Genomic DNA, 26410 nt, shown 5'->3' with positions numbered 1-26410 from the left:
CTAATTACAGGCCACTTCATTAGGGAAAAAGCGAAAGTGGAAAGTGCCACACCCGCCCTCACCCCCACTTTCTGATTGACTGGTTGATCTCTGACGTCACACGGACATTGCATTTGGTACATCGCCATTTTCAGGTGTACCTAATAACAGGCCACTTCATTAGGGAAAAATCATGGCCAAAGCTGAACTGAAAGTGAAAAGTGTCACACCCGCCCTCACCCCCACCTCCTGATTGGCTGGTTGATCTGTGACGTCACTCGGATGCTCCATTAGGTCCAGTTGGTGAACAGGAAATGCAATTCACTGACTCGTTCGTGAATGGCAAGTTACGTCATTTTTTCTTCTTCATTTTGTTTTACGGCGAGGTGGCACCAGCTTCAATGCGCATTACCGACACCTTACCGTGTAGGATAAGTTACGTCATTGCATGTTGGTTGAAGTCATATGAACTGAAAAAAGAACGAATAACTTGAGGAAGTGATCCGTTCACTCACGTTCCCTGAAAAGATCCATTCTTTTGAACGAATCGTTCACTCACGAGCCAACACTAACTCGCATAGAAATGAACAATTTGGGACCAAAAAGGGTCATTTTTTTACTTTAAAAAAAACACCTGACTAGTCTAGTTCTATTCCTGACTCTGGCATATTTCAGTCTATAGTTTCCTAGTTTGAACTATTTTAAACTCTAACCCTAGTTTGAAGCCCTAATGAGAAACCCTAACCCGAGTTTGAAACCTCACAAATCATCATCACAAATGATATTTTCTGCGTTTGCTTCCCTCCACCCGCCTGATAACATTTCGACGGAGCGTGGCAGGTTGCTAGCCGAGACATTTCTACAAGAACGCTCTGGCGTGATTCATTGCAAAACGGCTGCAGCTCAGCAGATAAAACGATTTGGCAGCATTGGAAAAAAAACCACACACACAAAAAAAACCCAACAACAGTACAGTGAAGCCAAGCTATCTGTGAAGGTGAGGTTCAGAGTCGTGATTCACTCAATTTGCCCCCTTCATTCTCAATATTAAATCTTAATATCTCAATATGTTTTTGCAATCTTCTTCACGCATTTTGACGACTTTCCTTCCACATTTTTCCAGTAACACTGATGTGCAGTGTATGTGTAGTGCATGTGCAGGGGCTTAGATGCATAACATTGCTGCTCGCTGTCCGTTTATTGTATTTTTCTGGGTTTTTTTTGTTTGTTTTGTTTTTTATTGTGCCGCCGCAATCGTTGCCAAATTGATTGGAGAGTGCTGAGCACCGAGAGGTTGATTAGCTGCCAACAGAGGCTGGACAGACTCATCCGTAAAATAAAGAAAATACAAACGGTTGCTGTACTGACTGGAGTCCCGGCACTCCTGCAAGTGAAACGGCTGCCAGGCGCTGATAATAATAAAAAAAAGAAGTAAAAACATTCACAGGCCATAAATATTGCGGACACGTGCCGACCGTCCTGGGCAAAACTATGCTAATCTGCTACGGTGGCTACTTCTAAAGGAGCTCAGTGTTTATCTCAGGAAAACATCAGGTTGTGACTCATTCAATGAGAAAAAAAACCGAAATGGAGGATGAGGGGGGGGGTTGACTGAATTAAAAAAAGCTCACGCAACCCAGGATGAGGCACAGTGGGTTTGCTAAATTTAGAGTGGATGTTTTTTTTTTGCTTATAACGCTTCAGTGTCCGTTTTTCTTTTGTGCGCTTGGGTTTGTTCCTCCACGCTCTACTGCTGCCCTCTAGTGGATGTTACTGGCTCTGCTGACACCTAAATGACGACTCCAGTATGTACTTTATTACCATTATATTTTTCAACAAAATGACAACAGTATTTGGACAGAGCTGCTAATAAGTGGCAAATTGGGCAAGCACTCACAATATTAATATCACAAGTTTATGCAGTGGGAAAACTTGCTCTTAGGTCGACATTTCTATCTGACAAGTGTCTTTTTACTTTCCCTAGCCCAGCTCAATTTTGGGTGGGAGACGGGGCTGAAGGGGTCGCCAGCCAGTGGCAGGGCAAAAAGAGACCAACAATCCTTGGCACTCACACTCACACCTCGGGACAATTTGGAGCCGCGTGTGGGAGCGAAACATCAAATGCATGTCTTTGTGGGCATGTTTTTTCTTTTAACCAAGAAAAGTCAATGACCTATTGTTATTGCTCTTTGTGCCTCATTAAGCCTAAAAGCTACTTGGATCGATGCGGCGGCGCTTTTACTTCACATTTACTTTGACTCTTGGAAATGTCAGCCTCCATTCTGAACACTGGAAAAAGTTGCGGGCGGGGGGGGCAGGGAGCCTCGACTTGGGCTCGGACACGTTCAAGGTCGCACGTATGCACTCAAAGGAGACACTATGGATTCTGGAGTTCTTAGGGCTCTTCTGAACACGGGATTTTACTTGCTACAGTGACATTTTGCATAAAAACATGGAAGACGTACATGTCAAACTGTCTACGTTCCAAAATAAAATAAAGTTGTCAGTAGAGGTGGTAAAGGTGCAACTGATTTTGGAGTGGTTTTGTGTTTTTCAGGTCCAACGTGGTGGTCTTCAAACACACTGAAATAACAAAATCATCATACACAAAGTCAGGCTCCATGTTTACTTATTGCCAGAGAAAATTTGTCCTTTCAATAAAGTTGTACTATATCTGTCCGCAAATGAAAGTTTTCTTTTTTAACAATAAAGTTGTATCTAGGCAGAAAGTGTATTTTTCAAAAGCAAAAAAGAACAAATTCACTTTCACTTCCAACAATAGTGCTGTGCCCTGCCAATCCCCCCCGCCACACACACACACACACACACACACACACACACACACACACACACACACACACACACACACACACACACACACACACACACACACACACACACACACACACACACACACACACACACACACACACACACACACACACGTTGTACCCCTTTTTCAGAGTAAAGTCTCTTTTTTTTTTTTTTGGGCAAATGAGGCCAAGCTTTTCCAAAGATTGAACTGTGTCTCAACCTGGATGGATGCTGTGAGATTTTTAATTTTTGCTAAACTTTCTGAAGGCCACGTAATGACGTTAAGACCTCGTCATTACGACTAGACAGCTGTGATTTGGTTCTGAATCTTACCGCGTGTTAAGCATCTTGGTCCTTCTGCGCTCCGCTTTTGACCTTCTTCTTCTTCTCTGCAATAACAACATTCTTTCTTTAACATAAAGCGTTGCCAAACAACAACCCTAACCCTAACCCAAATTTCTTGCCACTATTGTTGTGGCATCTCGTCTGCTATTTTGAAAGACTCCAAATGTCCACATTTTATTTCTTTTTTATCGATGAAATGAGTGAAAGCAGCTGCATTAGAGGCATTTGCGTCAGGCTACTTGGTTAAAAACGTTTCAGTGCAGAAGCCATAAAGGGCAGAATCATTTGGCTCGATTAAACTGCTTAGTCAGCTCATGCTTTTTTTTTTTTTTCATCACTTTGTAACAGATCTGCGCCAAAGCTTTTTGAGAGTGGGTCAATGAGCCCTTGAATTCAATTTGATTTGAAACTTGGAAGTGAACTCTTACTCTTTTTCTTGCGGAGTGAGTCGCCATGAAGAGGAGTTTTGTGACTTTGGTCAGCTTCCTCCTCCTCCTCCTCCATCATCTTTTTTTTCACCTCTGGTGAGTCATCAGCGTTCTCGCCATTTGTGGTTTCTTCAATTGATGCCTCATGGACTGACCTCTTCTTCTTCCTTTTCTTCTTGCTCTTGGCCTCCCTAGCACCTTCAACCTTCTCCTCACTGGCTTCTGTCTCGTCCTTGGCGGCGCTGGTCGGAGAGTGGTTCTCTTGAGGTCTTGTGGTGGTCTTGTCAGCCAGGTCCAGTTTGGAGGATTGAGGAGTTTGGTCTTCCTCGCTTGCGTCCTGCTGCTGTTGCTTCCGACCTCGCTTCTTCCGTCGTCGACGTCGCTTCTGGGTGGAGAGTTGATTGTCGGCCCCACCTGCACGAGACAGGAAACAAAAACAGCTGATGAGAAACGTCGGACATTTAAAGTGTTTCTTTTCATAAGAGAATTATTGATGTCTTTCAAGAAGATTCCAAGCATAAAGTCATGTGATCAGCTTTTGTTTTTATACCTTTCACCTGCAGCTCCTTTTGTGGGTCTGCATCGCCCCCTGCTGCTCCTTCATCACACTGCACATCCTTGTTGCCTTGACCTTCTCCCTCCTCCTCTTGCTCCTTCCTCCTCTTTTTTCCCTTCTTCTCCAGCGGTGGAAGCACGACCTCCTCCACCTCTGACTGCTCCTTTTCCTCCTTTTCATCTTCCTCCTTCTTTCTCTTCTTAGTTTTTTTTGCCTGATCTTCCTGCCTCGTCTCCGGAGCCTCCTCAGGTGCCGTTTTGGTCGACTTCTTTCTCTTCCTTTTCTTCTTCTTGGGAGTTGCTGCTTCTTCGGCGAGACAAACGTCACTTTTGCCAACGTCGATGTTAAGAGTGATGGCGACATCCACGTGCTCTGGCTTCTCCGCCGCTATCTTGTCTAAAACAAAGACACGTGCATTCCATTTGAAATTGCACAAAACCATCAGTTCAAACAATCAACTCATCAAAAAAGTGTTTAACTGTCATTGGTAGACTCCGGCGCCCCTGTCTGGTTGTTGTCCTGCTCCATCTGGGCTTTGTCATCACAGAGCTCCATCTTTCAACACATGCGCATACGTCAAGGTGTCGCCATCAACATCTGCATCCTGAGGAGTGTTTGTTACCTTGGCGACCTCCTCTTCATCCCGTTCAGTCGTGACATTAGCATCTAAACCCAAACGAATGGCTCAAGAGAATAATGTTTTTTTGGTAGGTCAGATTTTCTCAAGAAAAGGCAAATAAAAGTTAGATTTACTTATAATGTTAGTTTTTTTTTCATTGGGAGTTATACTTTTCCCAGAATTAAATCAAATAAGCTTCTTTTTTAAAACAAATAGTCAGCAATACATATATACGGACGTGCTAACCAGTGTGCCACTGAAGTAAGCAACAATGAAAAGTGGATTTTCCAAAAGGGGGGGTTGAAAAATTCATTGTAGCGAATGTCAGATTTGTTCAAGAAAAAGTTGTAATCTTTCCTAAATGAAGTGCAATGCAACAAGTATCTTCTTTAAAATAAATAGTCAATGTGCCAAAGAGGACACTTTGTGTGTGTGTGTTGTGATAGGCCGCTCATACCTGCAGGCGGCGGGACGTTGATGGCGCAAACCATTTCTTGCTCATTTTTCAAGCCGGTTGTACTTTCCTGCGTCTCGTCGTCCGAGCAATCGTTGGCTTGTAAGGGCGTGGCCTCGATTTGATTGGCACGTGACTCCAACTGGACATCGATGGCGACTTCGGGCTGCTGCTGGAGGAAGAAGAGCACAAAGGGCAGCTAACACCTTGATAGATGTCTGCTTGAATGTCATGTTTGCATATTGCACAAAAGGCTGAAAAAACAGCAGCAAGTTAGCCAAGATGACACGGCTTGCCGTGATGGGAATATGGATGGCAACAATCACAAAGGAGGAAACAGGCCAGACAGACATGTGTTGTGAATGACTGAGACACACACGTCATTATTACGGCCAGTGGAGCGCAGCTATGCGTGTGCAATGAAACTTTAGGGCTGGCCCGCTTCCGCCTGATGAAGCCAAAGTTATTTGTGGACAGTCAGCACTCACTTTTGGGCTGGGGATGGCAGACCGACTCACTGTCGTGTTATGAGAAATTTCTTATTTATAATAATATTAAACCCAGTTTGTCGTGTAGGGCGACAATGGACAGCGACAATTGATCGTACTGTAAGCTTTAACGATAAAATACTTGATTTTCTTTGTCTTCAGGTTGAGGTGAGTGGCAGCCATTGTCGTCATGTCCGTTGGAGCGTACCACGCCTTCTGTCTTGGAGGCTAAGTCAAAAAGAAATCTTTGCAAATAAAACACAACTGATATCAATCCATTCAAAAAGTTTCAAAGAGATGTACCGTGAAGCCCTTCAGCATCTGTTTTGTATTTTGCGGGGCTCTCGTCAGCGCCACCTTCAGGTTCAAGTTCGATGGGCACATTGCAGCCGTCGGCAATCCGCTCGGCATGCTGGTTATGTGAGCACCACCTGCACACACGTAGCCTAATGGTCGGTCTTTTGCCCGTGTTGCCACTGGAGCACTTTTTAGCAACGTAATAGGTGAAAAACTATCATTTGTGCTGCATTTTATGGCAGCTGACATTTTGTTGGCAAGACTCAGTTTCAAATCCCACTCACTTCATCCATCCTTTGTAGATGTCTTGTAGGTTCAAGCTCACGTTCGGCATCTCCGCCTGCATAAAACATGGATTTAGCAATGTTAGCTTAGCTCCAAAAAGGGTCGGTGGGGTGGGCGTGGGGGCTTAATTGACACGAACCTTCAACTGTACATTTTGTTCATTTCCTTCTTAAAAGCAAGCACTCTTTTAAATTCTATAGCCACTATTATTTCTACTTGTGCTTTTTCTTCGTCCGTATGCTATTCACAAATTACATCAGCTGGCACGCACGCAAAACGGATATTTAAAAATGTCAAAAATGTGTCTCCATTTTCTTACTGTCGTTACCTGGCTAACATGTTCCTCCAGCACTCGAGCGGCGACCAGCAAGCCTTTCGTCTTTAAATGTTCTACGATAAGAAAGAGCAGCGATGAATCTTCTTCGCACGACATGACGGACACCACAACAATTTGGAAGGTTTGGAGAGGAGGCCCCGCTCACTTTAAATTTCATCACACTTGATTTCACTTCACAGAGGGTATGTTCGGTAATCAACTCCGAGCGCGCACAAGTTCAAGTGCGACCGTTCAGTAATTCAGTGCTTTGCTTGATTTCACTGTTCGCAAGTTCAAAGTCCAGCAAAAATGGAGTGTCACTACGCGCACTCAGCTCTCCGACTGGAGACACCGTTCGCCATCACTGCAATGAGAAATTAATGGGATTTGAGCGCATTCTTCCTCCCCGAGCAGTCCCACTCGCATAGGAGTATATTTTCAAACGCGCCCAAAGATGCATCATGGAAGTTGAAGTATTTCTAAAAGTATAGAGCGCAAGTAATAATACATTATTCACGTCCGGTTTAAAAATAGTTTATATGATATTTGAACCATAAGCCCAACTATAAACACTAAACACTAAATGCAGTACATATTTTTACAGGACTCAGTTTTACCAGTCATGCTAATTATGTTTTTATGGTACAAATGTTTGTTTATAAGACATGCACGCACGCTCTACTACAACATTGGAGTTAATTTTATATATTTGACAGCACTTGTTTTCAGCGTGTTCTTTTTTTTTCTTTTTTTTTTCAACATGCCAAGGAAACATTTGCTTTGGATTAGGCTGAATGTACTTCATTTTTCATTCATTATGCAATATTCATTTCCTTGCCAGATGGTCTGCTTGTTGTTCCATTTCGCGTGTTAAGCATTTGATCACGGTGGAACCAAGAAGAATGTAAAGTTCAAACATTAATTTTTATGATGTTAGTGTCCAGTAAAGCGTAAAGTGGGGTGGGGGTTAAAAAGCAGCGTGAAACCCTTTTTGAGCTCCATTTAAACCCAAGCTTCCACCAGGACGGTGGAAAGGAAGGGGGGGACAGAGGGAGTTGCGCCGGATGTAGCCTGGTTGTACCTTTCAAAATAAAAGCAAACGATCGCTGTGATTTGTCAATATTATTGTAAATTACCACAATGCAAGGCGTTACATTATGGTTTGGGTGCTCGTAAAATAACAAAAGAATAAATACTGTAAATGAAAACACCTTATTTGCTAGCCACTAACACCCTTAGAACGTCAGCGATTTGTAATCAATCAAAAAATGTGCTTAGTGATTTGTTCATGATTTTTGTCATTCTTACCAATGATACACTTTGAATTTTTTGCCGCTGCGGTGTCCTCCGGGTACTCTTATTTCGGCGGATCAAGATGGAATTCTTGTTAAACAAGTATGTGTGACTTGACCAGTGCGAATTTTCTTCGCTTTTTTTTTTTCTTCCAGTGGGAGTGTGAAGAAGCTTTTTTGGAGGACGGAAAAGTTCGTTTGGAAGCATGAGCACATACGGCAGCGTCCTCGGCTTACTTTGAAAAGCAAGAACGAGAATGAAGTGACTTACTTACATTGGGGCCATATCGAGGTATTATTGATTGATTGACAAATTGATTGATTGCTGATTGACAGGCTCCTCAAATTAATTCCAATGTAACAGAATAGAATGGAATGCCTTTATTGTCATTGTACAACAGGTATACAACAAAACTGGGAGCGCCGCTCCGTTGGTGCGTCGAGGGGGAAAATTGAGTGGAGAACATAAAGTGGGATAACGTAAATACATCAGCATGTATAAGGAGGACAGCGGCTCGGCGGATCAGATGTTCTGTTGTCATAGTTTTAATGGAATAAATAACAATTGGTTACAAATGCCAGGCACATGTGCCTGGCAGTTGTGAGGTTGTGGGTTTGAATCTCGGCTGTGCGTGTGGCGTTTGCATGTTATAACTTGTATGGGATTTTCCTCTTACATTCCCTAAACATGCACGTTAGCTTCATGCAAGACTGGTTGGTGACCACTAGTTGTGCTCTGTGAATGGGTGTGGCAAGTCTTTTTCTTCTCTTATTAGCCTTTGCTGAGGGCGTTTCTTCTTTTGAAAGGCCCAAAACGTAAAAAAAAAAAAAAAGGAAGAATGCTGTCTGAACGTGTTTTCAGTGGTCTGCCCCCTGGTGGGGGCAAAATTAACCGTTTGTGTTTGCAGTCCTCACAGGAAAGATGCCGGCGACCTCCGTCACATCGCTGCTCCTGATACTTTGTGTTGTACGCCTGCACCGCAGTCACTGTCGTATTTGTGAAGAGCAGCGAGACAAAGACACCGTCGACACCGACAAAGTCGAAAACGACACGGCGGCGGCCAAGGGAAGCAGGAAGCAGCCGCATATCATTTTCATTCTCATCGATGATCAGGTGAATGGACAAAACCGATATGAACTGGGGGGGGGGGGGGGGGGTCGTGAAGACTGCTGGCACCATCTAGCAGCAGGGGGTCTGAAGTACACAATGATCAAATCCACTTGTATCCGGAAAACATGTCACTTGGACCTCAAGGTGCTACGGCAAAAAGGGACGGATGGCAACAGGTGTTGGATGCCGACGTGCTAACTTTCCCCCCCCGCCAGGGCTTCAACGACATCGGCTACCACAATCCCAGCATCAAGACGCCCACGTTGGACAAGTTGGCGGCGGAGGGGGTCAAGCTGGAGAACTACTACGTCCAGCCAATCTGCACACCCTCGCGCAGCCAACTCCTCACTGGCAGGTAGTACACCACTGATACACTACTAGTCCACTAAGTACTCCACGCGCCTTGTTTTGGTTGGGTCGGCCAGGTACCAGATCCACACAGGTCTCCAGCACTCCATCATCAGGCCGAGCCAGCCCAGCTGCCTTCCCCCTAACATGGACACGCTCCCCCAGAGGCTGCGCCAGGCCGGCTACGCTACGCACATGGTGGGCAAGTGGCATCTCGGATTCTACACGTGAGCGCCCCCACAATGAAGTCTTGGCCCGCCTATGGCTTTTTTGAACGGGACTTTTTTTTTGTCTCGCGTGTAGGAATGCGTGCCTGCCCACCAGGAAAGGCTTCGACTCCTTCTTTGGATCTTTGACAGGAAGTGTGGACTACTACAGGTAACAAGCGCTTGCTTTTGGGATTTTCACAGCTTCCAAGATTTTAGATGACATGACTTGATGTCATTGACTCTCGCGCAGTTATGGGTCGTGCGACGGGCCCGGCGTGTGCGGGTACGACCTCCACGACAACGAGAGCGTTGCCTGGGGTCACCAGGGCAAGTACTCCACCACGCTCTTCACGCAGCGAGCTCGAAAGATCCTCCAGAGTCACAATCCCGCCCGGCAACCGTTATTCCTGCTCCTCTCCCTGCAGGTACTAGCTCACTACAAGAGACTTATTTCTTGGAGGAAAAAAGTTTTGAGCAGCGTCATCTTTTGTAGCCGTGTATGTTCCCTAAAGCGTTTTGTTTTGTTGCGTGCAGGCGGTGCACACGCCGCTGCAGCCACCCAAGTCGTACATCTACCCGTACCGCGGCATGGCCGACGTGACGCGGAGGAAGTTTGCCGCCATGGTGTCGACGGTCGACGAGGCGGTGCGCAATGTCACCTATGCGCTGCGCAAGGCGGGCCTGTACCGCAACAGCGTCATCGTCTACTCCACTGACAACGGGGCCCAGCCCTTTACTGGCGGGAGCAACTGGCCGCTCCGGGGAAGAAAGGTTGCGCAAATTTTCCCCCCCAAAAATGCAGAAAAATCTAATTTTCAACTGCAATGTGAAGCACTACTTTCTGAGTAACCGTCATTCCATCCCGCCGCACGATAGGTACGTGTGGTCATGTGACGCACCATTTGGTTGGTTTCAGGGGACGTACTGGGAGGGAGGCGTCCGCGGCGTGGCCTTTGTGCACAGCCCATTGCTGCGGCGACGAAGGCGAGTGTCCAACGCTCTCCTTCACATCACCGACTGGTTCCCCACCCTGCTGGCCCTTGCCGGAGGAAACGTCAGCCAGGTCAGTCACGACCGCTGTTAGGGAACTAAAAATGTTTCAATAACTTAGAGAAAGGGGAAAAAAAAAAAAAGCACACAAAAAATCCCTCATCTCATCTTTGTTCTTGTCCTACTGTTTTCTTTAAAGATGCTTTTCCCTGAAAAAAAAAATCTTTCAAGAGAAACAATTTTCTGAACTAAAAATACATCTGAACACGTTTCTTGATTTTTTTTTACAAAGTTACTATTTTTCTATTTAAAAAGCTGAAAGAATTCATCCTTTTGTATGTGGGCTGAAGTGCTTTTGGTGAGTTGCAACAATGTTTGAACAATGTAAGAGAGCCGTGCCGGAGCGCTGGCAAGTTTTTGACAGTGGTCATAAAAGTAGCAAGCATTTTTGACAGTAATGGAGACAAATCCGCTCCTCTGATGTCAGCGGTGCACAAAACATGGACCTCTTGATTGCTTTGGGGATGACTTACAACATAAGAGTTTGACTTTTATTGATGCATCCCCCTCAGATCTAATGTTTTGTCAGTGTTTGTTGATTTTAGCTACCTGACAGAAGAACAAGGAAAAAAAAAAAGGCTTCTACAAGTCAAGTAGCCACAACTCTCGCTTTCCGCAGAGCCAAGGCCTGGATGGCTTTGACGCCTGGGCCGCCATCAGCGAAGGCAAAGAGTCTCCTCGCCAGGAGATCCTGCACAACATCGACCCGCTGCACAAGGCCCCCGCGCTGCACGGAGGCACAGGTAAAACTGCTGAACTACGTCGGCAACGCACATTCTTTAGGGCAAGGGTGATGATTCGAGTGGTGACCACAGTGTGATGACTATCTTTGTTTTGATTGAACAGGAGACACTCTCTTGGAAGGATTCCATAAGCCCAACAAGAGGAAGAAGCAAAATAAAAAGAAGAAACCTCTCAAGCAGCGACCCAACCAAAAGTCTGCATTCAAATCATCAAAGTCTAAAGGCACAAAGACGTTATACTCTGAGGTCAAAGGTCGCCTAGACTACTCTATCACTCGCACGACCCGCACGAAGGAAAACGCATCAAAGCCCAAGTATGGAAGGACGGCGTGTTCGGAGCACAACCTATCATGGAGCGAAAGCAAGCTCCGGTCTCGCCTCAAGGCCATACGCTGTCCTCAGCCTACAACCCACGCTTCACCAGAGTATGCGACCCAACCTGACGCCAATAATGAGTCACCTGCGTGGGACACGTCGGTCCAGGCGGCCATCAGGGTCGGAGACTGGAAACTGCTCACCGGAGACCCTGGACACGGAGAGTGGGTTCCGCCGCAGGTACGCGCTACTTACTTTTTTTTTCTCTTTAGGAATAAACTTTTTGGGGGAGAAATTAGAGAAACAATAAGTACCGTATTTTCCGCACCATAAGGCGCACTTAAGTCTTTAATTTTCTCCCCCCAAAAATTAAGCTGCGCCTTTTAATAAGGTGCGCCTTTAGTGTGAACAGAATTCCAAAATCTGTAAAGTTGTTTTGTGTGGCTTCTACATTATACAGGAATAATGTGTAGACCCGATGAACCAATCAGGACATTACGTTTTACGTAGATTGGGGCGATAAAACAAAAAATTATTTGAAAACTGTACTTTTTGGCGGGGGGCAGGTCCTGCCAACGCTGGCAGGTCGCTGGTGGAACCTGGAACGAGCATCTCCGTCGCACCGGAGCCAAAACAGCAGCGAGGGAGTTAAAAGCGTTTGGCTATTCAACATCAGCGCCGATCCGTACGAGCGCCGCGACCTTTCCCGCCAGCGCCCCGAGGTGGTGCGCTACCTGCTGACCCGCCTCGTCCACTACAACCGCACCGCTGTGCCCGTCCACTTTCCGCCCGACGACCCGCGCGCCCGCCCCGACCAGCACGACGGTGCCTGGGTACCTTGGATTGACCGGGACCAAGACAAGGACCAAAGTAAGATGTACCACCAGAAAGTCCAGAAGATCAGCAAGAAGAAACAGAACAAATGCCGACTGTGCAAGCTCAAGGCCTTCTTTCTGAAACTCAACACGGGAATCATGTCTAGTCGCATATGATTCGCATCACAACAGGATTAGCCTGTTAATCCCAATAACTTTTTTTTTTTTTTATGTATTTTGTTGAATGTGGAGTGAGTGTAACTTAACACTTAAGAGTCTGTACAACTTTTGATATGAATCCTAAATGTTCAAAAGCCCATTGGTACTTTTTATATTTGAAGAAACCATGTGCGATGGTGGAGGGTTTCCCACACTTTAATAGATTTTTTTTCTGGAGTTCCGCAGGCTCCAAATGTTTGTTTTCGTTGTCATTCACAAACATTGTATGGTTTAAATAAGCGTCTTCACCCCCCATGTCACTATTTTGTTATATTTGATTCGAACTGACTTACCTCAATTCAAAGATGCGCAATAAACCTGAACGCACTTAAATTGGCCAGTAGGTGATGCCAGACATCAAGAAATTTGAGCTTTGCTTTCTCTAGCCAGCAGCATAGCATCTCTTTTTGGGCTGCATGTTTGAGGTTTTAACGTATGTTGTGCTGAAGTTGAGCCATATTGCAGTGGGTCTTTAAAAAGAAAACTATAATATTCTTTCAGGTTCAAGTTTTCTATTAAAAAAAAAAACTTCCAAGAAAAAAATCCAAAAACTTACTTCAAGTGCGTTTTTTTACCTGTCACTGGAAGACTTATTTCTTGAAATTTGAGAAATCTTTTCCCCAGAAGAAAGATTGATTTAATTCTTTTGATATTACCTGAAAAACATTGGAAAGTCTTTCAGAAAAGCAAAATGAGATGTTCTCAGGAACATTTTTTTTATTAATAACTCATTAATCCATGGTCTATTGTGAATTTCCAGAAGGTATTCCAGAGAGACAATGGAAGAAGACAAACAAAAACAGAGGCGAAATAATGCCCTGGATTTTTATTTCATTGACACCTTTTCTTTTTAGGAGTACTTCCATTCATCTTTGCCGCATGACGCTGACGTGTCCACACTAGCACACACACTAGGGGGCGCTCACTGCCGTGTACACACGCACGCACACAAAAAAAAATTATGAAGCCTCCACGTTGGGTACCAAACTCTTCACAGAAGAGAAAATCAGCACACTGACGACCACAATGCTTATTAAGTTTCAAAATTTGTGGGGGTTTTTTTCATCTTAGTTTTTGAAGTGGAATGATTGATCCTTTTCTGCCACGTCCAAGCAAAAAAACAAACCCAATGTATCTTTTTGCAGAGTCAAATCACAAATCAGGTTAAGAAAAAAATTAAGTACAAAAATATTTATTGTAGAAAAGACGTGAGAAATGGCGGGTAGGGGTTTGGTTGAAGAACACGCGGTTGCAACGGAGGATTGGACGAAAACGCGGCACAATAAATAGACGAGGGGAGGGTGGGAAGCAGGTGAGAGTGTTGACTGGTCGCAGCAGCGGCGGTTTGTCCTTTCTCTCTATTTTTTTTTCTAACAACTTGAGTGCAAAACATCACAAATGAACAACTGTGTATTCAATTCATGTTATATACAAGAGGGCTGGGGTGGGCGGGGCCTACAAATATTCAGTACTGTACATTTAATAATTGCCAAATTAATTTACAGACAATCTCTTATTAACAGTAACAAATACAGTGGAGTTTTATATACGTGTATGTATACATACACATATATGTAGATACATGTGTACGTACGTGTATGTATATATACACATGTACATATATATGTATATAAATACACATACATACACATAAATACACACGCAAACACACCGGACAAGTGGCTCCGCAGAGCATTCACCGCACAGTCAAGTCCAGTCAGTCTGCTCTCGTTCAAGCCTAACGGACGATGCATAGCACCTTTTAAAAACGAACCCCCCCCCACACACACAAAAAAAAGTACGGGGCCCCCCTGTGTGCAGGCTACGTCACCTCCATGGCCATTGTGTTCTCAGACAGACTGCTGAGTGGCGCCGCCTTGTCCTGCTCGTGGTTCTCCCTGTGGAATGCAAAGTTAGCAACGTTAATGTTGGCGCGCACGGACGTTGATAGCCCCAAAAATATCATAAGCCCAAAGCTTAAGCAAAGCATTTAGTTGGCCAGTTGGGGTGTGACGGGTTTTTTTTTTTTTTTTTTTATATACCTTTTGGGCAAGTTTCGCTTTTCTTTTATGGCCATGATGCCAAGCCCCTAGGCCAGGGTTGCTCTTCAACCCTGGTCCTTGGGTGCTGGTTTCCTGAATGTTATGTGTCTCCCAACTGCAACACACCTGATTGAAATGAGTAGAGAATCGGCAAGGTCTGCAGAATGATCGATAGATGTGTTGCCAAGCAGGGAGCCATAAGACATCCAAGAAACAAAAAGCTTGGCAAGTCTATATATCAATCCTTCTCGTGTGATATTGCTTCAATAATAATTGAATTATGAAAAAACGTTTTCGGACAGTCTCCTTGCATGCAAGTTTTTATTATCTTCATTAAAAGTGCTTGTGCTGTCTATAGTCCATTAAGGGTTAACATTTCTCCCATGACAACCGTCTTATTCTTTTTCGTGTTCATCTCACCTGGGCACGATATCCAGCGGTGAGGCCGCGGTGGCCGAGGGGACCTTGGGCTTCTGACAGTTGGCGGCGGCGTGCGCCAGCTTTAAAGCGGACGCCGACATGGTGCTGCTTAGCGTTCGGGCATGCACCCGCTTGCCGGCGGGCACGGTTAGTCGGAGGCTGTTGCCCAGTGGAACCTGAGTGGCATTAGTGGTTGCGGGACCGGCGTGGTGGGCGGTGCCGTTGTTGCTGTTGATGCTGCAGGCTGGCGCGGCACTGGTGGCGCTGCCCGGATGCAGGGAGGCGGCGCTGGACAGGGTGGCGGGAGGCGCCGGGGCAGCCAGTGAGGGAGACGCTGTGCTGGAGAGGTGCAAGCCCTTGTAGGCACCTAAACAAAAACAGTGTTAGTTGCATATGCGGTACTGCTAACAACGTCTGACATCACGCCAATCGTGCTGTGTCACAAGGAAGTCATTCCTAAAACTGAGATGGGCCACGTGTAGACAACATTGTGCATTTTCAGATAAGGTTACTTCAGTTTACTCGTTTTAACCAAGTGATTAAACATAACCTAATTGTAACCTTTGCCAGGTGTTTGGAGCAAGAGGACATCCGGTACCTGTGGGGGATAGGATGCCGTTGACACTGCCACCCAGGCTGAGCTCCTCCTTGGTTTTCAGAGCCAGAATTTGCTCGGTGGAGACTAGGGCAGAGGCGGCAAACTGAGCACTGGCCTGGTCCAACGTGTTGGCAGACACCTGAGGGGATGAGAAGCCAAAGTTTTGAGCTGCGGCGAGCGATGGGTAGCCCGAGTTAGTCGCGGTCGCGCTCACCTGCGTTGTCGTCGTCGTGCTGTGGGCGGCGGCTCTGTTGGTTTGTATCTGCTGCTGCTCCAGCTGGTCCTTCTGCATCTGCGCCAACTGGTCCTGGTGTTGCTGGAACTGCTCGGCAGTCTGGGCTGACGCACGCAAACACAAACATGTTGGTAACGCACATCAACTCAGAGAAAGAGCCTCAACGGCAGTTACAGACATTTTTTGGCAGCACAATGATGTTTTACAGACGTTTCGTCAAAAGTTGATGTTTTGTTAAATGTATTCAATGCACAAGTTTAAGTCCCAGTCAGAAGAGTTTGTCCGGCCTTTCAGTCAACTGACATAAGCGCACGAGACTCACCAACATGAGGCTGCGACGGCGGTCCAGGCCGTAAGACGCGCTGAGCCGACGGCCCGATATTGGTGAGCGGCCGCTTGACACAGCGACTGATTCTGCGGAACAACGGGTGGGCGTTGTCCAGCTGGTGCAACGGTAGCGTCCGTGGTCGGAAGTGACGCCACCGGCAAGCCTTTATGCTCAAAAGAATCTGACTGAGGTCCGAGGGCGGCGAGGAGCTGCTTCTGTCTGAGGTATTGGTTGGTGAGGTACTGACAAACTTGCTGGCGGCTGGCGAGCGCGAGCCGGATGGGGGCGGCGCGCAATCTAACGTTTTCGGGTCCAGTTCGTGGAAAACGTTGTCGTAGTCCGAGTGGGCTCGGTCCAGTAAGACCCTGGAAGGCAAGGATGCAATTTTCATGACACGAGAAATAATGTGACGCCAAGTACCAGAAGCTTGTTCTGCAACCATCCCAGGAAATTTTACTCCGCGGAAAGACATTACCTGCCCCCTCGTCCAAGACGTCGACGGGCCAAGCCCTGGCATCGTCGCGGCACGGTGAGCGTGGTGAGACTGTAGCGATATCGGGCGTGCGCCAGGCCGCCTTCCCAGGCCGGGGACCACGGCCAGGCGCCCATGCGATCCTGACGAGCCTAAAAACAAACACGAGTGCAAACACTCAATCTCCATCTCTCTAAGCTTGATGATGACGAGAAATAGCAGGACCCTCACAGCGTAATACTGGCAGCCAGCTTTCCTTCGAAAAGCGTAGGCGCCATCCGGGTCGTTCTCCTCCTCAGCTTCCGACGACCCCGAATGCAGCTGCGGAGACGCCAAAAGAAAATTCTCAGTCACATGTCACATTTTGTCCGGTGTTTTCTCAAGCGGCCTCTAGGTGGCAGCAGAGGGCTAGTACCTGAGGCTCGTCATCTGAGCTAGGGAAGTCGTACTGGTTCAGGTCCTTGGCGTTAAAAATTGCAGGACCGTGGTGATGCGCTGCGCCAGCCGACAGCGGAAGAGCCTTCTGTTTCTTCTCATATTTCCTCTTCTGCCGAGGGACTTCCATCTTCTCAGGCTTGAGAGGGGATGCCCAGATACAGGTTCAATTCCAGAACTACTAACAAGACAGGGCTTAGGTGACCAGGTGCTCACCTTAGATTTGTAGTCCTTGTGGTCTATGTGGTACTGGTTGGTGAGCGGCACCAGCGGGATGATCTGCGGCCTAACCAGTGCCCGCTCTGCCAGGACCTCAGCCAGGACCTCACCACCGTAGTCCGACATGACATTCCTTGAGGGAAAAAAGGAAGGGGGGGGGGGGGGGGGGTCCATTTGACATATAAAGCACACAATGTCTGTACAAATTTATTTTTCATAATCCTTTCCTTCTTTGTACATGCATCCATTAGCATAACCTTTTTTTAAAGGAGGCCAGGTCTGTCAAAACTTTTCATAATCTCGGGCTGAATGACATGGTCTGAAATATAATAGCCAGCTGGTCTGGTCACAGCTGGACAATGGAATGTGCTCAATCGGGTCTCCAAACTAGAAAAGTCTCGATGACTAACCTCTTCTCAAAAATCTCCAGCGTGAGGTGCAGCAGCTCTCGCTTGCTCTTCTCCCTCCTTTTGATCATCTCCAGAATGGTGACCGCCCGGCTCAGATCCCTGCGAAGTTTCAGCATCTTCTCGTAGGACGCCTCGTCGTTCTTGCGGTTCTGTCATCAGATGTTAAGTTGGTGCTGAGTTTGTATTGAGCTTAAAGAGCTTTGGAAGGACGCCGGGAGAGGTGACCCACCTTCCTGGTCTGCATCTTCTCGGTGCGCCTTCGGAAGGCCACGTACGGGTCGCTGGTACTGGAGCCGTCGCGCTTCTCCTGCTTGATGATGTTGATGAGCGAATGTGCCTTGCTGTTTTTCCTCTTGCGGCTCCAGTAGTCAAACACCTCCTTGATGAGCTCATCGTCCTCCTTGAGCAGCAGCTTGGCCTCAGGAAGACTCACCAGCTTCAGGGGAAAATGATTTTGTCAGCCGCTTTTGCATCAAGTATAACGTGAGACGCTTTCAGGTCGCGAACCTGCTGCCCGCTGCCTTTCTCCAGCCGGTCGATCATCTCCTCAAACTGCAATAAGTTGATCTCCATCTTCTTTTTCAACTTTGCCACAAAGGCGTCGTCGTCCGAGTCCAGGTCGTAGTCCGGCTGCTCCGTGTCCAGGCTGAAAGCTGAACGGGGAAAGCACAACCATTAAGATTCAGACAGATGGACTGGAACAGTGAGACAGCAAGGTCTCGACTTACGCTGTAGGTGAATGAGCTGCTTTGGCATCTTGTAATCTCCGGGGTATAGTGATTCGTAGTAGGTGATGTTGCTCTCCGCCTCCGGCACTGGAATGACCATGTTGTCTCGCTTCTCGCCATAGACCTGCTGTGCTGAGATGGCCCGCTGGAGGTGATGTTCCTACACACACACAGACGCACACATAAGTTGACTCGTGTTGCAACTCTGCATCCCATATTATATACTGATATTACGCTCGACGAACGCTTATTGCTTTAGTGTTCAAGTTTAGAATATGCACTCCAGTTGACTGCTCTACGATGACAAAGGCCTGTTTGTCCCATGCGGAAAGAAATAATTGACCTTAAAATTGATATGGACTTCCATTTATTTAATTTGCTGCTTTGCTAAATGAGATAATGCCTACTAGAATCAACGTCAGATTGAAATATTGTAAAGTCATGCGGCACTTAGTATGAACCAAAATAAAATGTAAGAACCAACTGTGCACAAATGAGGTTAATAAATCTTAGACTACAGCAATTACAATATAAAACCAAACTTATTTTGGGGAAAATCTCATTTAAGGCTCCACGGGCAAACCGAATACACTGGTCAACAGCAAACTTGAATCAGAGGAGGCTTTCTGAATCTCTCAATGTGTTTTTGATGCCAATTTCAAACAGGTCTACTTTTTTCCCTAGCAAATTGGGTCTTGTGATATTTCCATTTGTTAAGTTGGACCAATAAAAGCTTGTGCAATACAGACATTACCTCACGTTGCAATTGATAGCTACCTTATCCCCCACAAATAGTTAAGTCCTTCAAAAATGATGAATTGTGAGCAAAGCATTTTAGCAAAGTAACAAACGCTGTATCGTGTGAGTATCAGTCAACCCACCCCCTGGCTCTTATTACATGTTATTCTACTACAATTCAAGACTTAAAGCCTAAAAAAAATCAGATGCTGGATTAAGGAGCATCCGAAAAAATGTACATGAAAAGCTAATCACTGCTTTGTTATTGATTTGCTGGCAAGCTCGACGTGTGGATAAAGTTACACTCGACAGCGGCAAGTGACTCAGCAGTGCTTTGTTGACACAAAGGCACCCTGCTGCTGTTGTCACACACTGCTTTCTTTTTTTTTTTTTGAATGGAGGGAAACCGTGTTTACATTCTGTCCTGTGGGGATTGTGGTTGTGCAAAACGTGGGCGGATCCAGGACAAGACTCAATGAGTGAGATCATATGAATGAAACAAAAGCTCAGCGCAGACTGAGCTTACATCCCAATCGGGTGTAGAAATTCCAACAGCTTTTAAACGCGCCTTCGTCATTTGAAGGGACCAAATGTTACCGGACCAACAATCATAAATCTGATAGTCAAAAAACAATCGAGAGTGTTTGTTAAGTTGGCAGGGGTGAGCCATACGCGAGAGACCGACTGAGCTCGGGTGGAAGCAAACGGTGGGAATTTGCAATGAGCACTTTGGCGTCCCCAAATAGCCTCACAGAAATGAGCGAATCCATCACCGTCACGATCCCAGACGCCGCTAGTGACACTTAGCGTGACGGACAGCACGGGGGGTGGGGGGAGTTGTTCTGTTGGGAGCGCACACTGCTTCAGAGGCAAATCGGTCAAACGCGCCGCCTGAGTAAACATGATAGGATTGTAAACAAAAATGGTAAAATGTTGATTTGAAGTCTTGCAAACAAAAAAGCGGACAAGTCTACAGGGAGCATACGCTTTCTTCAAACTTTTTGCTTTTTGTAAATTTGACATATTACAGATAATTCCAGTAGTGTCGAACCAAAGCATAGCTTAATCCTGACAATTTGAAACACCATAGATGAGCGCTTCAAAATGAGCACAAAGTTGCAGAACGCAGTTGCAGTAGAATGCAGTTGTTATTCTAATGTGTACATTGCCTCATTTCTTGAGGTGACAGCTTGTCTGTCATCCGTGTGTCAACCCAAGCAACCTGTCGGACAGTGTCGGCTGTCAGAGCCACTTTTCACAATGCTGACATGCACCTAGATCCAGCTAAGTCTGTGTTTGTGTGTGTCTCTCAGATGCCTGTGGCTCTCCAGCAGGACCACAGACAGCGAACTCATTTTCGATCCAAGCGTAAAGACTATAAAAGACATGGCGATCCAAAAACAAACACACGATGAGCACGTGCTGAGCCACTGTCATTTTGACAGAACCACCACTGAGCCACCACACACCTGCGCTACATAACTGCAAGATACACGTGAAAATAGGGCTAAAATCACTTATTTCACAGCAAGCACAAGGATTAGCATTTCAATAAAAATGTTAATTTTCCCCAGTAAATCATGGTCTAATACATTGTACACCCTAGACATTTACTTTGTTGACAAAGTGTAGGTACCAAAAAGTTATGCGAGTGCAAACATGATTGAGTATGATTAAAATACTATTTGTAACTGTATTCATACTGGTGTTTGTCAGAAAAAAGTGGTGCCAAACAACCTCGGTAATTAATTATCTGAGAATGCATTGTGATTGCTTATTTTGTCGCATAAATAAAATAAAAATGTATATGTCATTTCTTTAGGTACGCTAAACATCGCAAGATCAGTAGAGCTATATGCGGCAACTATACACGTTTGTGTGTGAGTGTCTGTAGGAAAAGCTTAAAAAAAAAAGAATTGTGACCACGCTACCCCAAGAAAAAGTAACATCGCAAATGCTCAGGAAGCCTCAGCTGAGTCCTCACATTTTTGTTTTGGCTTCGCTTTTCCTGTTCTATTTTCGTGATGTCACAGTATTCCAGCTGAGCGAGTGCAGACATTCAAGTGACATCGTCTACCTCACACACACACACGCACGCACACCTCAAGCTTCCCCCCCGCCTCTTGGGCACCATGTGCCGATTGCTGGTCTGCAAACCTGTCGCGACATCTGACACACTTAAGCCCAGACATCAAGCAAGCTAGCAAGTAAGCAAGCAGGCAGGCAGGTGCCAGAAACGGAAACACACTGTGAGTCGTAGTAGTAGTAGTAATATAACCCACACACTGGCGTGACACTCGCCAGTCAGCTGCTCATTCATCAACCTTCAGAGGGTGCAAAAGAAGAGACTGGACAGCCCGCGCTGTCACGCTCAAAAACTGGATGAAATTACAAGGCTCTTTACCGGGGCGCATGCACTGACGACAAATACGAGATCACGCATGTTTAAGGTGTATTAAAACACGAAAAATACACTGAAACGGACTCAAAATTAATTGAGTGTCTTTGACAGTAACCTGATAAAACAATCACTGCGGCTATTTAAACTTAGACCTCACTGCCATCACAATCAAGTCCCTCATATTGCTCAGAAGTGACCAAAAAGCACACCACTAGACAAATACTCTCAAAATAATGTCACCAGATACACCCCTCTAAATTATGACATTGTTTTCTAACTTCTGTAGGCTCATGTACACTGAAATATCCCCATGTGGTACTAAATAAAGAAACGTCAGATCAAATCAAATTACACAATGGCGTTACTATACATGGACCAATAAATTATTTCCCTCATGCCGCCAAATGACAGGAGCAAAATACACACTCCTAAAGGAACTCAAGTGCACATTATAGTAAATTATGACAGAAGTCATTGTTAAATAAATCCAAAATACACCACCATGAACTATAGCAGCACTCATATTGTCAATAATGCTAGCAAGGTATTGCTAACTTCTCCCCATTATACTAGACGACACTACACAAACTAAATTACCAATAATTAATGTCTTGCAGTGTCAATCAAAATTCAAGGGTTAAGAGTTTTTCCACACGTCTTGGCACTAAATCAAATATTTGGGTTAAACTTAATACCACCCCAAATAGTGCTTAAGGGGGACCCAAATAGTGCTTAAGGGGGACCAAAATACATGTCACCGTAACCTGACCTAAATCGTATTGCTAAAATACTGTGACTGACAAACAAAAACAAAAAAATGACCACCCTATATTCCTAATGTGACCCAAATTAAAATTAAATTATGACATCCCTCAAATGGCTAAAGAGTCTTCTAAAGACACAATATGACATATTCGATATTGCTAACCTCTTAACAAGTGACAAACACACACGTGCAACAATAAAAGCCTCGTTTCACTAAGCAATACAAGCAAACCATTGAACATTCCTGTCAGAATAATGTAGTGCATCTTGGGGACTAAAAGCCCACCAGAGGAAGATTACTTGTTTGACAGTGTCACTACAGTCCAACATCTGAACCAAAAGCATCGCATTTTGTAGCATTTGAGTTTCCACGCATTCAGGTTAAGATCCCGGACAAAGTAGCCATGGCCGGTGGGGACAAGTTGCATGCTCGTACTTAAGTGTAGCTTGCTGCCGCCATCCATTTGTCCCAAGCGAGGGGTGCGTGCAGTGTTGACATTGCCCTCGAGCGCCCCCTGTCGCTCTCCCCTCGCCGCTACGCCAACACAAGGCCCTGAGACAAAATGTCCGCCGCGCCGAAGTCACATGATCTCTTTGTACTCGGAAAACGGCTTCACGCTCAAATCTCCACCGAAAAGCCGACAAATGAATCCAAAATCGACGCTGCGCATCCCCCCGTTGGCCAAAATGTAACCCAAACGCAAAAAAGATGCATTTTAGGGCCCGAATTCGTCGTGTTTCCGTCGGGGAAAAAAGGGCGGCCATTTTGTGAGGGCTTGCGCAGAACAAAAAGGAAAGCGACTGTGATGGTGGCAAAATAAGCAAAAATTACATTTTCCAGATGACACGATGAAATAAAAGAAAGCCTACCGATTCCTCCTCTTTCTCCATGCCCGTTGGCATCTGCGGCACGGCCCTGTTAATGGACGCATACTCGTGCAGGTCGGGTAAATCCTCGCAACGGAAGACGGGCAGCGGCTTGGTGGCGTCCAGCGCCCGCGCCCGAAACGACAATTTACTCATTTTTGCTCTTTTCCAGGTGCCCCCTCTCACAAATAGTGTCTAGTCGAGCTCCTAATATTCACCGCGGTGACGAGTGAAGCTTTCATGGATGATTCTGGGGCGGCTAACTCTGACGTTTTTTTTCTTTTTTTTGTAAGCTTGTCAAGCGCTAAGGTAGGGCGTCGCCAGCCCGGAGCCGCCGTGTGGTGTGGTGGGGGTGGAGGCCCGGATGTCGGTCGCTCTGTCTCGGCCTGCGTTTTCCCGGCGCTCCGCTTCCCCTCCGCGTTGGCGGCTCAGTACGCCATGGGCAACATGGCGGACATTTAAAAGTGTTTTGGCGTGTTTTTTTGCTCGCCTCGGTCCAGCCCTCCTACCCTCCTTCCCCCTCACTACGCATACCCCCCCACCCCCTCCTTTCCTAGCACTCCCCCCCCTCACCCCCACCCCAACAAACCCGCCCAGCCAGCCGGGCGACCATTCCCACGCGACTCCGAGCGCGTGCGCGCTGCGCTCACGGAAAGGCGCGCGTGGAACTGGATGAAATCAAAGTGCAATTTATGTTGCTGCCGATGTGACTTTATATTTGTGTATTAATACGGCATAGTTGAGGATGAAAAAAAAATCAGGTGACCAACATTTGCATGAAAAAAACAAAGAAAAAAAATACTAATGTCAAATTGAATCCATAAGTTCACAAAACAAGTCATTTCACAATGTCAAGACTACAAATGTTCGCATTAAATGACAATATATAATAATATCCAATGACAGAATATGGGTATTAATACAGTTAAAATAAATACGTATTTTGAATAATTTTTATATTGACGAAAATTACATGTGACTAAAGGGTGAACAATTTTTCAATTTTGTAATTTTCTATCTACTTATACTGTGTAATTAAATCATAATAAATGCAGTATTAACCTTCATTAATATTTCATAAACAAAAATCATGTTTTCAACTGAAAGGTGATTCCGGTAATTACAAATTCCTTAATTTGGAGTTCAACAACTTGATCCTGATCATTCATATTTCAATAATAGTTTAACAAATTGCATGAATAGTAAATGGGTTGGAAATTAGTCAATTACCGACTAGAGACAAGTTGTCTAAAACAGGTCATAAAATGTTTTGCGTGACGTTACATTTATTTAATCCATTCGACTAAATATTTGAGAAACCGATTAAAACCTTTGCCGTGTCGCCATCTAGTGGACACAAGCGTAGAAGCACCAAAATTCAACATGGAAAAACGCAATTCTCAACTTTGATTTCAATTGGATGAAATTTTCAAGTGTCAACACAACCATATGTACAAGTCTCAACTTACCAGCCATAGTGAAGACAAAGTTTATCCAAACTTTATCCCGGATCACGCCAGATGAATTCCACTTTTCTTTTAAAAATTATGAAGCACATGAAGTCCAATAAATCCAATGCATCCATGGTGAGCACCTGCGAGAACATAAATTATTTTACCACACCGTCAAATCTTCATCACTAAAACGGCAGCGTCAGTTTAATAGCTAACGTCACAACCAACGCACAACGCTCATAGAACAAAACGTGGGGAAGCAGAATTCTTAATTCAATGAGTATCAAGTGATCTATTTTAAATTTTAACATCGGAACCTCTATAAAACGAGCCAATTGCAGTACAGCAAGAAACATGTTTCGTCCTAGATGTCATTTGACGAATGCATGCTATCGAGACACTCGGGGACTGTTTTAAAAGTGAAAAAAAAAAATGTCTCCCGTAAAGGGAGATTAGGGCTGTGTCGTTCCACAAGCTACCTCTAAAGGGAATCATGGCGTTGTTGAGCTACACGCCCCTGAAAAAAAATTGGCAGACGACAATGTTTTCAGCTATCAAATAGAGTAGAAGAAAAATTAAGTTCAATGGCACCAATTGTGAGTAAAACGAGGCGAAAACAGAGCCTGGGAAATCAGGGAGGGTATTTTTCAAATAATCGAACGACGAGCAACTAAATTGCAAATGACGTTTAGACCTTCTGTTTTTGTCAGTCATGTGAAGAAAAAAAGTCAACTTCATGTCACAGACATCTTGAATTCGACACATTTTGGCTTCTGAGCCCGAAAATATTAACGAAACTTTTTATTTGGGGGAGGGGGACATAGGGATCTCGTGCAGCTCAGAATTCATTTGCAATGTAATGAAATCATTAGCAAAAATATTCTTTCGAGACAATAGTGACTCTCTTTTCCAGAACACACATGACGAGGGATACTTACAGGACACGACGTTTCCCAAACGGCGACTTTAAATAATCCAAATGGTGGCGATTATTCACGTGTTGAGGGGAAAAAAACAGGAGAGGAAAAACGACGTAGCCACAACTAGCCCCAATAAAATGAAGGCTTCAGGCAAGCTTCTCTTTCCTCCCCTTCACCGTTGTTTCGGTAGGGGGGTGGAAAACATCTCGGTGGTCTCCATTCGCTTCGACAAAAAGGAGTTTTATCGTGTAAACGTGTCAATTTCCTTGTCGATTTGGAAACAGGTTGAAAGTAGAGGTTGTCGCCAAAAGTGCTACTGTTGGGGGTTAACAACTTTGCTGAGAGACGCCTTCTGATTGGACCACGCCGGCCACCAATCAGCAGAAGGCGAGATGGAATGGCGGTGGCGTCACGCCTCACGGGGCAGAGATCGGCACGCAATTGGTCAAGAAGTCGGATCCTTTTTAAGGGCTTAAGTTTGTCAATGGTCCCTTTTCGTTCCTTTTTTGTTCATTTCATGTAATTACATTAGCCGTCAACATAAAAAAAACTTACCTCTGTAATTTCGCGTTAATTTACAAAATGAATTCACCAATTGTCATTCAGCTCAGATAGCTATGTTGGCCAATAGCGCCCCCTGTTGTCGCCAGAAATTAACGACATAACTTCTCAGGTTGCTTTGCAAACGTTTTGCG

General features: G+C 45.4%; 3 protein-coding genes across 12 annotated transcripts; 1 reads left to right on the top strand and 2 right to left on the bottom strand.

Annotated features, from left to right (window-relative positions):
• Positions 1 to 1671: 1671 nt before the first annotated feature.
• On the bottom strand, positions 1672 to 6740 carry LOC147046079 (uncharacterized). Of its 3 annotated transcripts, none has more exons than XM_085929307.1 (11): positions 6594 to 6740; positions 6265 to 6320; positions 5987 to 6114; positions 5826 to 5911; positions 5199 to 5364; positions 4745 to 4806; positions 4602 to 4677; positions 4117 to 4518; positions 3567 to 3980; positions 3127 to 3182; positions 1672 to 2562 (listed from the first exon to the last, which is right to left on the bottom strand). In XM_085929307.1, the coding sequence occupies exons 1-10, from the start codon at positions 6696 to 6698 to the stop codon at positions 3133 to 3135; spliced, it is 1545 nt and encodes a 514-aa protein (XP_085785433.1). In that variant the 5' UTR covers positions 6699 to 6740; the 3' UTR covers positions 1672 to 2562; positions 3127 to 3132. The 3 variants fall into 3 exon arrangements, with proteins under 3 accessions (XP_085785433.1, XP_085785432.1, XP_085785434.1); XM_085929306.1 differs by having other exon boundaries at positions 1676 to 2562; positions 5199 to 5367; XM_085929308.1 differs by having other exon boundaries at positions 1678 to 2562; positions 4745 to 4788; positions 5199 to 5367.
• LOC147046078 (arylsulfatase I-like) lies at positions 6611 to 13220 on the top strand. 2 transcript variants are annotated; one of them, XM_085929303.1, is made up of 12 exons: positions 6611 to 6723; positions 8030 to 8165; positions 8782 to 8987; positions 9200 to 9339; positions 9410 to 9559; positions 9636 to 9710; positions 9792 to 9966; positions 10076 to 10312; positions 10458 to 10604; positions 11211 to 11334; positions 11438 to 11889; positions 12216 to 13220. In XM_085929303.1, exons 3-12 carry the CDS (start codon positions 8796 to 8798, stop codon positions 12639 to 12641), a joined length of 2118 nt encoding a protein of 705 aa, XP_085785429.1. In that variant the 5' UTR covers positions 6611 to 6723; positions 8030 to 8165; positions 8782 to 8795; the 3' UTR covers positions 12642 to 13220. The 2 variants fall into 2 exon arrangements, with proteins under 2 accessions (XP_085785429.1, XP_085785431.1); XM_085929305.1 differs by having other exon boundaries at positions 8275 to 8987.
• Positions 6627 to 26049, bottom strand: epc1b (enhancer of polycomb 1b). Of its 7 annotated transcripts, none has more exons than XM_085929300.1 (16): positions 23345 to 23876; positions 18571 to 18730; positions 18350 to 18495; positions 18072 to 18278; positions 17843 to 17991; positions 17430 to 17565; positions 17194 to 17352; positions 17010 to 17099; positions 16782 to 16930; positions 16301 to 16671; positions 15958 to 16082; positions 15744 to 15882; positions 15146 to 15512; positions 14515 to 14581; positions 13259 to 13339; positions 6627 to 6655 (listed from the first exon to the last, which is right to left on the bottom strand). In XM_085929300.1, exons 1-15 carry the CDS (start codon positions 23495 to 23497, stop codon positions 13274 to 13276), a joined length of 2484 nt encoding a protein of 827 aa, XP_085785426.1. In that variant the 5' UTR covers positions 23498 to 23876; the 3' UTR covers positions 6627 to 6655; positions 13259 to 13273. The 7 variants fall into 7 exon arrangements, 6 of the variants coding, with proteins under 6 accessions (XP_085785426.1, XP_085785425.1, XP_085785428.1 ...); XM_085929299.1 differs by lacking the exon at positions 6627 to 6655 and adding an exon at positions 14726 to 14840 and having other exon boundaries at positions 13303 to 13339; XR_015068130.1 differs by lacking the exons at positions 6627 to 6655; positions 13259 to 13339 and adding an exon at positions 14726 to 14851 and having other exon boundaries at positions 13495 to 14581; positions 23345 to 23875.
• Positions 26050 to 26410: the final 361 nt, after the last annotated feature.

This window comes from Syngnathus leptorhynchus, chromosome 14, assembly GCF_054491065.1.
Source record: "Syngnathus leptorhynchus isolate UIUO chromosome 14, UIUO_Slep, whole genome shotgun sequence".
Classification (NCBI taxonomy): Eukaryota; Metazoa; Chordata; class Actinopteri; order Syngnathiformes; family Syngnathidae; genus Syngnathus; species Syngnathus leptorhynchus.
The sequence above is the reverse complement of the archived record's forward strand: the minus strand, read 5'-3'. Positions and strand labels throughout refer to the sequence as shown.